We start from the raw sequence: 14,133 nt of genomic DNA on the forward strand, positions 1-14,133 counted from the left end.
TTCTGCGTAATTATTTCAGCTTTGGGCATCCGGGAAACGAATGAGCAGCATTTGTCTACAGAAGCCAAGTGGAAGACACCGTTATCTTGAAAAGAAAATGAAATTCTGTATTAGTGTTGGGAGTTTGTTCACTGTGCTCTGTCCTGATTTGCGCTACCTCTCTGCCAAACTCACTCGGGTCAGCACTATGTTGCCTGGGGTAGGAGTCTTCTGTTTTCATCTTGTGCACAGACAATTGTCTGCCTTGTCTCCCCAGTTAATTTCCAGAGTGTGATGGGAAAGAAGACTAATAGTTACAGTTGATAGTTTTCCAGGCTCCGCGTCGGCAGGCCTGGTTGTGTGAGTAGCTCCACCACTCCAGCACGTGCAGGGGACACTGCTGCTCGGTCACCCGTGGACAAACTGCTCTCCCTGGGTCGCTCTCTTCTCACAGGTGACAGCCAGGAGGGGGCAGCTACTGGGCAACAACTCTGCAGAGGAGGAAACATTCTGAGGACCACACGTGGAAGAAATGTGGTCTGCAAGGGGACGCTAGACCATCCCTGCCCACCTCTCAAGAAGAACTAAGCCTGCATCTGATTTCAGGGTTCTTAATACCTTTGCTATGGTAGCCTATCACAAACTCTAAGGAGGACACTGGGGTGAGATAAGGCTCTCTGGGATGTTGTTCCCCAACACAGGCCCAATACTCTCTTCATGGAGTGTGTGTGTATGTGTGTGTGTGTATGCGTGTGCATGTGTGTACATGTGTGTGTGTGTGTGTGTGTGTGTGTCTGTGTAGAGCAGAGAGTCTTACTTGAAAAAAATATTCAAGGTATTTGAAAATTTAACTTAGAAGAAGCATATATATTTTTCTGAGGTTGTCAGAAATCATGTGTGCGATATGCATTTTACAATTTATTTAATCAGACATGGCTGCTAAAGCCATCACAGAATTCAATATTTATGCCTATACATATGTTTCTTATTATACTTGTAGAAATAAATTAAAATGCAAGGTTGAGTGTGTCTGTTATCAAAGTGTATTCATTGTGAAAATCTTCTCACTTTATATGTCAAGGATCAGAGACGACAAGTCGTACAGCCGTTTGCAGTCACATAAGGGGGTTGGGATTGTATCTCAATGCTCTTCCTCATCTGTGCTGGACAGCATGGCTCTGTGCTTTCTCTGGGCAGCTTAGGGAAAGTTAATTTATACGGCCTTTAGATTCCAAGCTCAGTACTGCATGTATCTATATAGAATTTGGGTAGAATTATTTAGGGAGAACTATAATGAGGAGAATTGAAGGATAAACTGATTCCCATGAAGCTGGATGGCAATGTCTTCTCTGATTGCCCAGCGTAGAACTCATTTCCCTGGTTGGATTGAAATCACCTCAAAATTCTAGCTGAACGCCTTCTGCAACAGCACAGCTGCCTCACATGCGCGTCTCTTCCTAACCTGCACTGCACAAGATGAGCAGCAATTATGCTATAATCACAAGGCAACGGCAAAAAAGGAAGAGGAGACGCAGCAGGTGGAGAAAGGCGAGCCGTACTCACTCACCAGGTCTGTGAATTGTTGTTCCAGGGCTCGGTACTCCAGAGAACTCTTGTTGAACAGGTCGTAGGAGAAAGGCATGTTAGCTACTCGAAGACTGAAGAATACCACTAATTCGTGGCCCTGGGTAGCGATGGTCTCAGAGCTGGTGGTGATATACTGTAATGGAATGGGCGTGGTTATCTCAAAAGAATGATCCAGGGCAGGATTATATCCACTCAGTCCTGATACTTCTGGCAAGGGAGGGATGTCAGATGCATCCATTTCCTCTAGGTCTCTGATGGCATCTTGGCTGCTTGCAATCAGCTTGCTGACGCTGGAAGATGCAGGCCAATGTGACATTTCTAGTGGTAACTGGTGGATGGTAGAATAGTCACTCGTGGGAATAGTGAGCCCAGGGACGAGTGTTGCTTGGCCAGTGGTCCTCAGATGGGAGGAGCTTTGATCAGCCGGAGGGATGATGCTGGGCGTGGTAAAAGAAGGTAGATTTTCCGATAGGAAAGTTGAGGCTGTTTCAGGTGGAGACCAGGAGCTGTCTTTGGAGGACATGCCTGACACCGCTTTCATTATGTCCAATTATTTCCACCCGGAGAGAAAATGAAAAAAAAAAGGTGATCAACTTTAATTTTCATCAGCAGTTTCAACCACCATTTTTAAAAAGGAGAGATTGGTATAGAAAGGGCAAACAATGCTGTTTCCAAACCTAAGAAAGCAAAAGGTGGGTCCCTGAGATATTTTTATTCAGACCCCAAATTTTACATATTTGAGATGAAAAGAGTATCAGTTAGTTAGACTTTCTAGAATAACCATCCAGGTAGACTTAGCATACCTGCAGAATAGATAAAAGAATGGCTAGTCATCACTAGACCAGGGTTGCATTCCAAACCCCAGCTGGCATTGGCGTAGACTTAAAACCACACCCTCCCCTGTAACTCTTAGACAACTTGCTGCAGAATGTTGGTTCAGATATATTCACTTTCCAATACTGCAAACTCAGATTTTGCAAAAGTGAACTTTTTGAGGGATTCAATCATCATATTTTGGTAGCTTCATTGTCTAAATTTCAACGGCACTCTTTCAGAACTGGATATTCAGATCGGATAATTTGCAAAATGATACTGAGGATGTAAAAGTGTGGTTGATGTATTCTTTGGGATTTATATTGAACAGTCAACTTGGTAAGTCTTTGGTAATATTTCAAACCATTTCATTGCTTTCACATAGGATCACTGAAGTCCATTCCAGTTTTGATAAAAAAATTAAAAACTGTAAGTATTTATGAACTGAGAAAGTAGCTATACGAACCTTTCAGAGAGGGAGATTGATGGGTTATTAAAGTAGCCCAATAAACCTAAATCCAGAGCCACTGATTACATTAAAGGGAGCAGGCAGACAAAGCTGGCAATTTTCTATGATTACTTCCAGGGGCGCTTTGGCAAATCTGTGGGAAAGTTCTCCTGAAACCTGCATGCTAAGTATGATGAATGGTCTGTCTGGACGCAGATCGAATCTTCGGACTTGCAGTCAGTTAATTTACCACAGCGCAATCACCAAAACTGAAACATAAACATCTCTGAAAAATCTTATCAGCTTTATTACTTTCTTAAAATAAAACTTGGCTGTTGGGGAGTTATGCTTGAATCTAGGAGCGGGACTCTCAGCCCTGTCCCTACTCCAGAGTGCCAAGGTATGTCTAACCCAAATTCACTCAACTGCCTGAGATACCTGCTGATGCCTATGATCTCTGTGCGTATAAACTAAGATTTTTATTCAAATATTCTTTGACTATGAGCTGAATGCTTGTGTACCCCACAAATTCATGTCGAGGACCACTATCCCACAATGTGATATTGTCTGGCGATGAGGCCATTAGGGAGGGAGGGAGGCTGTGAGAGTGAGCCCTTGTTGGATAGGATGGCACTGGACCCTCATCTGGACAGATACGAGAGAGATGATCTGATTTTGCAAAGTGAGACTATAGAAGACTTCCATGTGCAACCCAGAAAAAGTGCCGCCCCCAGGGCCCAACTCCATCAGCAGTAGCTTGGTTTTGGACTTCCCTAACACTAGAACTGCAAAAGTACATTTCTAATGCGTAATTCCCTCAGCACGCTGCAGACTTTTGCGAGCATTTGTGCTAAGACACCCTGTCAGGCACGGGAAGTAACAGGAAAGTGTCTCAGTGCTGTCTGTGGTTTGGTCTGACTTCTTGGTGCCATGCATTTAAATCTGTGCTCCTGGGGTGTGCACTCTGCACTCCTACCAACGATAAGCTTTAGGAACCCAGGCAGTCAGATGTCTCATGTCTGCTCCGGGGCCAGCGTTTCATCACCTCCACCTTTCCCGCTGTATGGACTTTAACCAGCTGAAAACAGGCCGTGCTATATATAAACCATCAGTCAGGGGATTTCCACCCTTCTCCATCTGCGGCATCTTCAGACCAGCTCCTCAGGTCCACAGCAAACCTACCTGGGCAATTTCGTTGGCATAGCAGGTGGCTGTTGATGTGTAGGGCTGCTTGACAGTATATATAGCACCAACTAAAACAACTGAATGCTCAAACATTTACTCTTGTGTTTATGGGAAATTCAAATTTGACTACAATCTTTTATGTTTCATTGCCAAATCTAGGAACTGTATTTAAATGTGCTTTAAAAAATTCTCCTAATCTCAAAAATAAAAGAAAAAAATAAAAATCTTTTATTTTTTGTTTGTTTTTCTTTTTTTTTTTCTTTCTCAAGATTGAAGCTACTGAGGCAGTAGTCAGTTCCTCTGGAAAAGAATTACTCAAGCCTTGCCATGACTTCTAATTTAGATAGTTATGCTTTTATCCGATTCTTATGTAAAAATGAGACATTGGCAGTGACACAGACTATGCTATTATTAAGTTTCAGATGCTACAATAGGAAGTCAAGTGCTAAAAGCCAAGGCCACTCATTTCATCATGGAATGTGAAAAAATAAAAGACTCAAAATAACTACGTTAGAGAGAGTGTGTGGGTCCTACAAAGGTGTAAAGTGTTTGTGCGTGGTGGGGCACCAGCATAAATCCCAGCTCCTAGGCAGAGAGGAAGCGTTCTAGGCAGGAGATCTGCTCAAAGTCAAGGCCACAGTTAAAATAGCCCAACTGGAAGCCAATGAACACAGGGCAGCTGAAGCCCAAAGTGAGAGAAGTCAAGAGCAGAAGTGGAGAATGGTAGGAGTGGGGCGGGCAACCATGCTGGTAGCTGAAAGAAGACAAAGGGGAAGGGAGCAGGCTGAGGGACAGGTGCACGGGACAGGCTGCTAGGGAGGATCATATCTGTCTTGGGGGGGCATAAGCCTCAAGCAGCTGCCCAGTTCATACTGAAGCAGGCTTAGGAGAGGTTTTCTAATACCCTTTAGATCTTCAGTTGGCATAGCCAACACACGTGAGACACCACTCATTAGCTATAATCCTTTTCATATTTTAGAAATAGAATTTTCTTTTATGAATTTGTTCAGTGATTGAACAGATACCAATAGCCTCCCATTTGCTAGTCCAGGTTCTCAGACAAATCAGTGAACAAAAGAGCTGTTAGTCTCCATGTGTGCACTATGGCGTGGAGGAAGCCAGAACTGTAATCGTCTAACACATCAGAAGATACGGAATGTCTGTTGGGGATGGGTGCTCTGGAAACAGAACCAGGCGAGGGAATCAGTCGTGATTCACTCACGCAAAGGAGAAGCACGTAGCAAAAACAGTGTCATGTTCAAGGGACTGCTAGCTTGGGGACAGTGTGACCCACTGAATGCTGCAGTCTGCCAATGGTCATGGCAGTTGAACACATTTTCAAACACAGACATCCTTCCTTAGGATTCTAGAAATTAGCACAGTCTCTCACTGATGAGAGCCTCCATCGTTCTGCTCCTTTAGGGCAGCCACATAAGGCTGGTGGGCTGTCAGAACGGATTTTCTCAAAACTCTCGAAATTGACTAGAAATGGTTAGTTAGTAATCATGGGGATGCTTAATTAAGAAAACCAGGCTGAATCTCGGCGCTCACGGCGGACTGTGTGGCAGTTTTTGCTTTCCCGGTTTCCCTGTGCTTTGTGGCTTGGCGGTAGCCTGGGAAACAGCAGCCCTGATCCTCAGTACCAGGACTTCGCAAGCAGAATGGACCCACCGAAGAGAGAAGAGTAATTATTTGTTTTGCCCTGTCTTTTGACTCCCTGGAAGCCAGACTCAAAAGGCCTGCCTTTCCCCTCCTAGCAGAGCTCTCCTGAGGCTGAAGTGACTGCCAGCGGGGTGCCTGTTGAAACCACACAGGCACAGGTATTAATTGCTGCTGTGTGAGGCCGTGGCACCAGCGGGCAGAACAGCCCACTAGCCAAAAACTTTGGAGAAAAAATGCGGAGGAAGAATTGCTTTGAGGAACAGCTCTGTCCCGTGGAGAAGAAAGTGGAGAAGGTCGCCCACAGGCTCAGGGCTTAGCATGCCTGCTCTGAGAAGGACATAAACTCACAGGGGCTTCGAATCGGGGCTTCTCTAATGCAGGCAGAAAGCCAGACCCCACGCACAGATGCGGCTGCCTTATGTGACAGGGGGTCCCTTCGCAGTGATGAAATAGTTCTGGACTTAACCAGAGGTGCGACTGTACAACACGAATATACTAAAAACCACCGAATTGTCTATTGAAAGATGACTACAGCCCTGAATTTTATTACAGTAAAGGAGATAGTAACACATGAGATCTCAAGTTCCCGTCCCCTCGTGTCTAATGACAATCTTTCCAAATCAGCATACAGTGTCAACTAACACGTTAATATGACAGAAATCACCAATGTTTTAGTTCCAACTTCCCTTTCATCCCCTCCTCAACATTCAGCAACTACTAATTTGTCTTCCGTTTATGTAATTTTTCAGTTTACATAAATCCATTTCACATAAATTGAGTAATTCAGTGTGGTGATAACATTTTTCTGAAAATATCTTTTGGCCCCAAAGAAATAGATTTTTTTCCAGGCTTTACAGCCAAGTTAATAATATGTTTGAGGTCACTTAAGGCTATGTACTTACCCTGCTTCTTCTTCTGTGTACCCAGCTGGTATAGTTTAGCCTGACTTTAAGAGAACAATGCCTGGCAGGAGTGGCACACACCTTGAATCCCAGCACTCAGGAGGCAGAGACAGGTGGATCTCTGTGAGTTCGAGGCTAGCCTGGTCTATAAGAGCTAGTTCCAGGACAGGCTCCCAAGCCACAGAGAAACCCTGTCTCAAAAAACAAAAACAAAAACCAAACAAAAAATACAACAACAACAAAAAACAAAAGAAACAAACAAAAAAAGAGAGAACAATGCAACTAACTTGACTATGTCTTGGATTTCCCATGCAATCAGGTTTTACAACTTCCTCAGAATGCATAGCTTTAATCTTAAGTTATGTCTTCTTTCATACCCCTGACAGAACAGTGTTTGTATATATGTGTGTGTATAAATATATTTAAACGTCACATTATTCATGATAAATGTATGCAGTTCTATTTGCCCATAAAGGCTCTGAGAAGAGCCAGAAGGGCAATATCCTAAAGTCAACTTGATAAGCTCAGGATTTCATCCTAAATCCCGGGGATCTTCGTCTGAACTTTCCCACTCCTTTAGTCAGGTGTCTGTACCTGAAGGACGATGGGGTTGAGACTGGGATGGCAAGAATTGTTGATTTGACCCCCACTGGGTGATAGGTGCTCTACAAATAATTTTGGATCAGTTTTCATTTGTCCTTCGGCATTTTATAAACTTCACACTGATTATAATCTTTGTACTTCTGATGATACAAATTACTTAATTCTTGAAGCATGGATCTCATTGTCTGTTCCCTAAGTGATCGAACAGACAGAGGATGCAGCAATCAACAGGAGAATAAAATACAAGCATACACTTTCTTTCCTTCTTAAAAAACCAGGCTGAATTCTTATTCTTAAATCATCAATCAAAAGTTAATTTTCCCTCATTCCTCTCACTAATAGCAGTGCTGGAGCCTTGAAATCCTGATCAACACTGCCTCATAAAGCGACGGATGCTGCAGAGTCCAGAGCTACAGAACACCTTCTCTTCTGTCTTCAGTCTGGAGACCTTGGTCTCTACCTGTTTTCAGTTTAGAATCAGCCCATATACAGAAACTATGTGCATTTGGAAAAAGAGTCAGCCTATGCCTTTTCCTGATCTGTGGGTGGTCTGATCATTTTTTTCCAGGAAGAAATAAATATTTAGGAATAAATTAAGCAATTGTATCATAGAATTGATCTGTATTGAAGTAATTTTTAAAAATATAGTCATGGTACAACTCTCGTCTGTCCTTTTTTTTTTTTTTAAAAAATTCTTTCTTTTAAAATAATTTTCTTTCTTTTAAAAATATTTACTTGTTTATTTTAATTTTCTGTGTATATGAGTATTTTGTCTGCATATATGTATGTATGTTATTCATGGTGCCCAAGGAGGTGAGAAGAAGGTATTGAATTCCATGGAACTGGAGTTATGGATGATTATGAGCCATCATGTGGGTAATGAGAACCAAACCCAAGTCCTATGTGAGAGCAGCAAATGCTCTTATCCACAGAGCCATTTCTCTAGCCCCCTCTAGCTCTAAGTAAAGTGATCAGACAATTTCTCTCTATTTGTAACTTCATATGCATCTGTAAAAATAATAATGGTTAATATTAAACAAAATCTGAATCCAGTAACATGAAAAGTACAAAAATATTAAAGGGCGGTGTTTTGGAATATTATTTTAAGGTATGCTACATTTGTTTATGTTGCAGAACATTAGTTTTAATGTTGCAAAGATGTGTTGCATTTGTTTAACTCTGTGAAGCTGTGTTACTTGGCCTATCTAAAACACATGGTTGGTCTAATAAAGAGCTGAACAGTCAATATGTAGGCAGGAGAAAGGATAGGTAGGAATGGCAGGCAGAGAGAATAAATAGAAGAGGAAATCTGGGAAGAGGATGAAGGAGCGAGAAAAGAAGGGGCCAGCCTTCCAGCTACACAGCCAGACACAGAATAATAAGGAATGAAAAGATATGCAGGAAAAGAGTAAGATTAAAAGCCCAGAAGCAAAAGGTAGAAGGGATAAGCTAAGAAAAGCTGGCTAGAAATTAGCCAAGCTCAAGCTGGGCATGATAAAGTAAGAATAAGCCTCCATGTGTGGGATCATTTGGGAGTTAGAGTGGAAAAAAAAGGTGGTAGTCAGCTTTCAAGATGGCACTAATGGTCCTTTCCCACGTGGTCCATCCCCCTCCCTCCCTCTTCCACACTTCACAGGAACGATTTCTTAGAAGTCCTACAGAAGTGACACACGGTCCCCAGATTCAGGCATTGTAAGAGATTGAGTTTGTCCTTGACATAAACAAGTAACTGGAAGGAATACTTTCTTTTGGTTTGTGGCTTCTGAGAGTTTAGGGTATGGTCGCTTGTCTCTCTGTAAGGCAGAAGAATGTCATGGCAGCACGAACATGGAGCTGTGGAGAGAGGCAGCCGAGAAAAGGGGAATGCCAGCAGCACCCTGCTTATGACCCTGCTTCCTTTTGTATTCCACCTGGGTCCTTATCCCGAACAATTCTGCTAGCCCACTCACAGGGGCCTCGCCCTGTAGTGGCGTTTCACTTGTATAAAACGGGCCTGAGGACAAGGAAAGTAAAACAGCCACACTGGCCAGCCTTACAGACCAGGCCTCAATAACACACTTTTAATCCTAGTAACTGCACTAGTTGCTATAGAAACGAGGTGTTGTATGCCTTTAATCCCAGTGGTGCACCCCTTGAATCCCAACCCTAGAAAGGAAACAGCTCTCAACACAAAGTCTCATTCTGAGATTCCTGGAGGCAGGATCACCATTTTCTGGACTGAGGTTGAGGTAGAAGTCAGTGGCTGGCTGCTTTGCTTTTCAGATCTTCAGGTTGAACCCCAATTTCTCTGAGTTTTTATTAATGTGCTTCGTTGCTCTGTCAGTTAATTTTCTCAGGACTGTCCTTACAGACTCATAGAGGTCTGCCCCAGCCTGCTTTATGTGTTTAAGGCCAGTTAGGGCAACAACAATAACAACAAATTAATAATTGTAGGTGTAGAAGGTATCAGTCTTTCCATTCATCTCTCTTGGGTCAATAATAACTCTGGATAAAATGAGCTGTCACAGCATGGGAACCCCAAGCTGCCTGGCAGGAGGCATTTGTCTTAGTTAGGGTTTCTATTGCTGCAATGAAACACCATGACCAAAAGGCAAGTTTATTTGGCTTACATTGCTGTTCTTATTGAAGGAAATCAGGACAGGAACTCAAAGGGGGTCAACAAAGTATTGCATATCAAGTTGAGGTAGGACTAAGTTCCTCTCTTCCTATTAAGGCTTGGAAAGGCAACCCAGTATGGGGAATAGATTTCCCAAAGCCTGCCAAAGTGTCAGGGACTCCCTCTCCTGCTGCTAGGAGTCCCACAAGTAGACCAAACGATGCAACTGTCATATGTATGTAGACGGCCTAGGTTGGTCCCATCAAACTCCTTAGCTGTTGGTCCAGTATCTATGAACCCAGGTTAGTTGTCTCTGTGAATTCCCTTGTGATGACCTTGACCCCCCTCGGCTCATACAATCCTTCTTCCTTCTATTCAGCAGGATCCCCGGTTGCTTGGCTGTGACTCTCCACACCTACTTCCATCAGTTACTACACGAAGGCTCTTTGATGACAATTAGAGTAGTCACCAATCTGATTACAGGAGACGGCCAGTTTAGGCTACCTGACTCCAGCTAAGACTCTTGGCTGTTCTTTTAATCACCACTAATTTCTTAGCTCCAGCTGACCAGCGTCAAGTGTCCCAGTAAAACCAAGTTCTGCTTCCGTAGTTCTGGCATCTTGTTTATCACAGCTGGTTCTTCAGCTCCAACTAACCAGAACTATAGGATCTTAATTCACAATAACAAATGGCCCCGAGAGAGTCTTTAAATTTCCCTCTGAAACTTCACAAGCCAGGCATCCATCCTTTGCACTGCTCTCGACATTCTTATTGTCCAAGATCTCACAGAACATCCCATACAGCTCTTAGCACTCAATGGCTCTTCTAGCCCCAAAGTCTTTCTACTACCTCCCCAAACGTGGTCAGGTCTGTCATGGCAATACCTCACTTCACTGATACCAACTTCTGCCTTTAAGGTTTTTACTGCTGTGAAAAGACACCACGACCACAGCAACTCGTATAAAGGAAATCATTTAACTGGGGTGCCTCACTTATGGTTCAGAGGTTCAGTCCATTATTGTGGTGGGCACGGTGGCATGCAGGTCAGTATGGTGCCGTAGAGGTAGCGGAGAGTTCTATATTTTGTGCAGGCAACAGGAAGTGGTCTGTCTCACTGGGCGTGGCTTGAACATATATGAGACCTCAAAGCCCACCTCCACACACTTCCTCCAATAAGATCACACCTACTCCAACAAGGCCACACCTCCTAATAAGGCCACTCCCTTTTGGGGGCCATTTTCTTTCAAACCACCACAGAGGCCATTTGAGAAAGGCCTGAGCCTTTGACTAACTCCAGCTCAGGAAGTCATTTTATCAGTGGTGTCATCAGAGCATACACATCAGGAGAGCATATATATCAAGACTTAAGAGGAGTGCAGCCTTCACTGATATCTTGACATCAAGCCAATGTGAGGCCCTAAGCCAGAACTAGTCACTCCTAGGTTTCTATAGAAACTGAAAGAGATAATTTTTTGTTGTTGTTGTTGCTCTAAGTCATCAAATTCAGAGGCATTTTATGTGCAGTGGGGATAACCATTCCACACAAACACCGTTAAGACCAACGTAAGAGGGCTTTGTGTTGCCAGATTTTGTCTCTGGCTTTTACTATAGTAGAGAAAGAATTTGGCTATGGGTTTAGAATAGTTAATTTGAAACATGCTTATATGATAGGAACACAATAGAATTTATAGACAATATGCTAAAATGGATGACAGCAGCATTCTGAGATCCAGTGGGGATATCAGCTGTCAGCTTCCTGTTTATAGAGAAGCAGGAAATTTGTTTACGTGGAACAGGAAACATGTTCGCATTTATTGCATTCATTAAGTAGGAAGCAAGGCTCCTGCAGGAAGGAGTGTGAGTCCCCATGGAGCTGCCACTCCAGCTTGCACTGACATAATCTCCACACCCGACATTTCCATCCCAATGAACCAGTACTTCCTTTTCATACAAAATATTTTGAAATATTATATACTATCCTGAAATGAGCTTAATCAAGAATATGACCTGATTAATTGACATTTTCAAAATCGGTTATGCAGTGGTACAACATGAAGAAGAAATTAAAGGAAAATAGTTTATAAAAGTACAGTGTCTGTTTTAAAAGGCATTATAATGCCATAAGAAGCAATAAAGTATGCTGACACTTTTCTGTGTGTTTTTGAGACACGGTTTTCTCAGCAGCACAGGGGACCCTGAACCTGCTGTGCTGCCACAGCGAGCCTCAAGCCTCTGGTCCTCCCGGAGTGGCCTGTGTTCCAGGCGTACAGGTCCGCTCTCACATTTGTATGCGATGTGAACATCTTCAGGATCACCATGAACTCCAAAGCTGGGAGTTGTCCTCTTTCAGTGCTGCAGGGCCACAGAAATATCTTGACTCCGTTTGAAGAGAAGTCAATAGCTTTTTGAAATGTTGGTTAACTTTAGTACAAATTCATACAACACAAAGCACGATCTGTCTTTAATTTACCAATCAGCTGTAGTGCTAGAAAATTCAAAGTTAATTAAGAAGTTGTAAAGCATACCTTGCAAACTATACTTAAATTAAAAATGAGCACTGAGAAAGCATGAATGCCTTACCTGTCTTATCTAGGGCATCTTCAAGATAATCTGATTGACAGGTCCTGTGCTTTCTGTTGTCTTTGCAAGGTATCAGTTAAGAAGTCTTGCTGATTATTTTTGTTCATATAATACAGAGGATTTTCATCAAAGGGAATGTAAATCATTATTTCTCTGTAGGTATTGGGAAGTTTAATGTCTATTTGTACATTCATTTCCTCATCTGTGATTGGTAACTGTGTGTTTTAAACTCTCTTTTGAGCTGCTCATAACATCTCACTTCCTTATTAATATGTTAAATGTAACCCTTGGACTATTAATATTTTATTATATGAGAATGACTTTTATTTTTAATATTTTAATAAATTTCTACTTTAAGAGAAGTCTAGGTGTTGACATTTGCAGTTTATGTTTTTGTATATATGAATGTTTGGTAGGCTGCTGTAAAATAGAGGAAACTAACATTTCATCCAACAGCAGCAGAATATGAATTCCTCTCAGTAGCACATGGAATGTCTTCCAGGATAAAGCTACACATTAGACCACAAATCAAAACTCAGTGAATTAAAAAAGTTGAAATAATATTATGTATCTTTTCAGACCACTACAGAACAAAACTAAAATCCTATAAGAACAGATACGCATAGTGTTTAGGCAACATGCTTTGAAATGACCAATGGTTAACCAAACAAATTAGAATGGAATGATGTGCAGTCCTTGAAATAAATGAAAATAAAAATATCAAAATCTGTGCAATACAGAAAAGGCATGTTGAGAGGGAAAGTTATAGTAATAAGTTCATTATCACAAACTAGGGAAATAACATACCTTAGGCCCAGTAAGGCAAACATAAACCTAATCCAAAATTAGAGGGAAAAGCGTAATAACCAGAGCAGAAATATATAAAATTCAAACTGGAAAAGACTTTTTTCTAAGGTAAGCAAAATTGGCAGATCTTTTGGTACACTAACCACATTTTATTTTTTCTCTGGTGTTTGAGTTTTGCCACCATAAATGTATGTGTATCACATGCATGCAGTACCCAAGGAGGCCAGAAGAGGGCATGTGGACATGTGGAACAGGAGTTCCTGAAGGTGTTCAGCCTCTGGTGGATGCTGGGGACTGAATATGCCTGGATCCTTTGCAAGAATAGCTACTGCTTTTAACCCCTGCCCTCCCTTATCTACATCCTTAACTTATCTAAATCAATCATTTATTGAACACCTACTGTGTTTTGGAATAAAATGGTAATTTAAATCAACAGTAGGGTCTATATTTAGAGTTATTGTAGAGACATCTAGCTTAAAGTAGGGCCAAGGAGAAGGGTGAGAACCTGAGAAGACAAATTTTTTCATTTAATCCAGGGTCATTTCTACAGAGACTCAGTGTTTAGAAGTGTGGTAGAGTATTGTTGCTTTTACTTTTCTTTCTAAAATTAAACTTTCTGTACATTCAAGAGAGCATTGAACATAAAACAAAATAAAACACTTGGGCTGTCTGACTCATTTCCTGCCTTTATTGCACTTGGCCATTCATCCATTCATTTGACAACTATGTATTTCCCGGTGACTTTGTGTAGCAGCTGTACTAGATCATACTAATGGCTCTCATTTTTAAGTACTTGGAACATGCGACACACAGTTGTAGTCACTGCACATATTCAACCAGCCTTCCCAGAATCTCTTTGAGATAAGGTACTATCATGACCATTTCAAAGATGGAAAACTGAGGCATGGATCTCAGTTATAGGCCCAGTTTGTAAGCGCTCAAGCTTGGATTTAAATGCCCACCTCCACACT

At 42.1% G+C, this 14,133-nt stretch overlaps 1 protein-coding gene across 1 annotated transcript in view; it reads right to left on the minus strand.

Moving 5' to 3' along the window:
* Nucleotides 1-14,133, minus strand: part of Impg1 (interphotoreceptor matrix proteoglycan 1) — a 121,049-nt gene that overhangs the window by 35,607 nt on the left and 71,309 nt on the right. Inside the window, exon 12 of the mRNA XM_048435693.3 lies at nucleotides 1,547-2,091. Coding sequence (XP_048291650.3) covers nucleotides 1,547-2,091 — 545 coding nt within the window. The remainder of the gene's footprint in view (nucleotides 1-1,546; nucleotides 2,092-14,133) is intronic.

This window comes from Myodes glareolus, chromosome 4 (genome assembly GCF_982192425.1).
Source record: "Myodes glareolus chromosome 4, mMyoGla1.1, whole genome shotgun sequence".
In the NCBI taxonomy this organism is placed as follows: Eukaryota; Metazoa; Chordata; class Mammalia; order Rodentia; family Cricetidae; genus Myodes; species Myodes glareolus.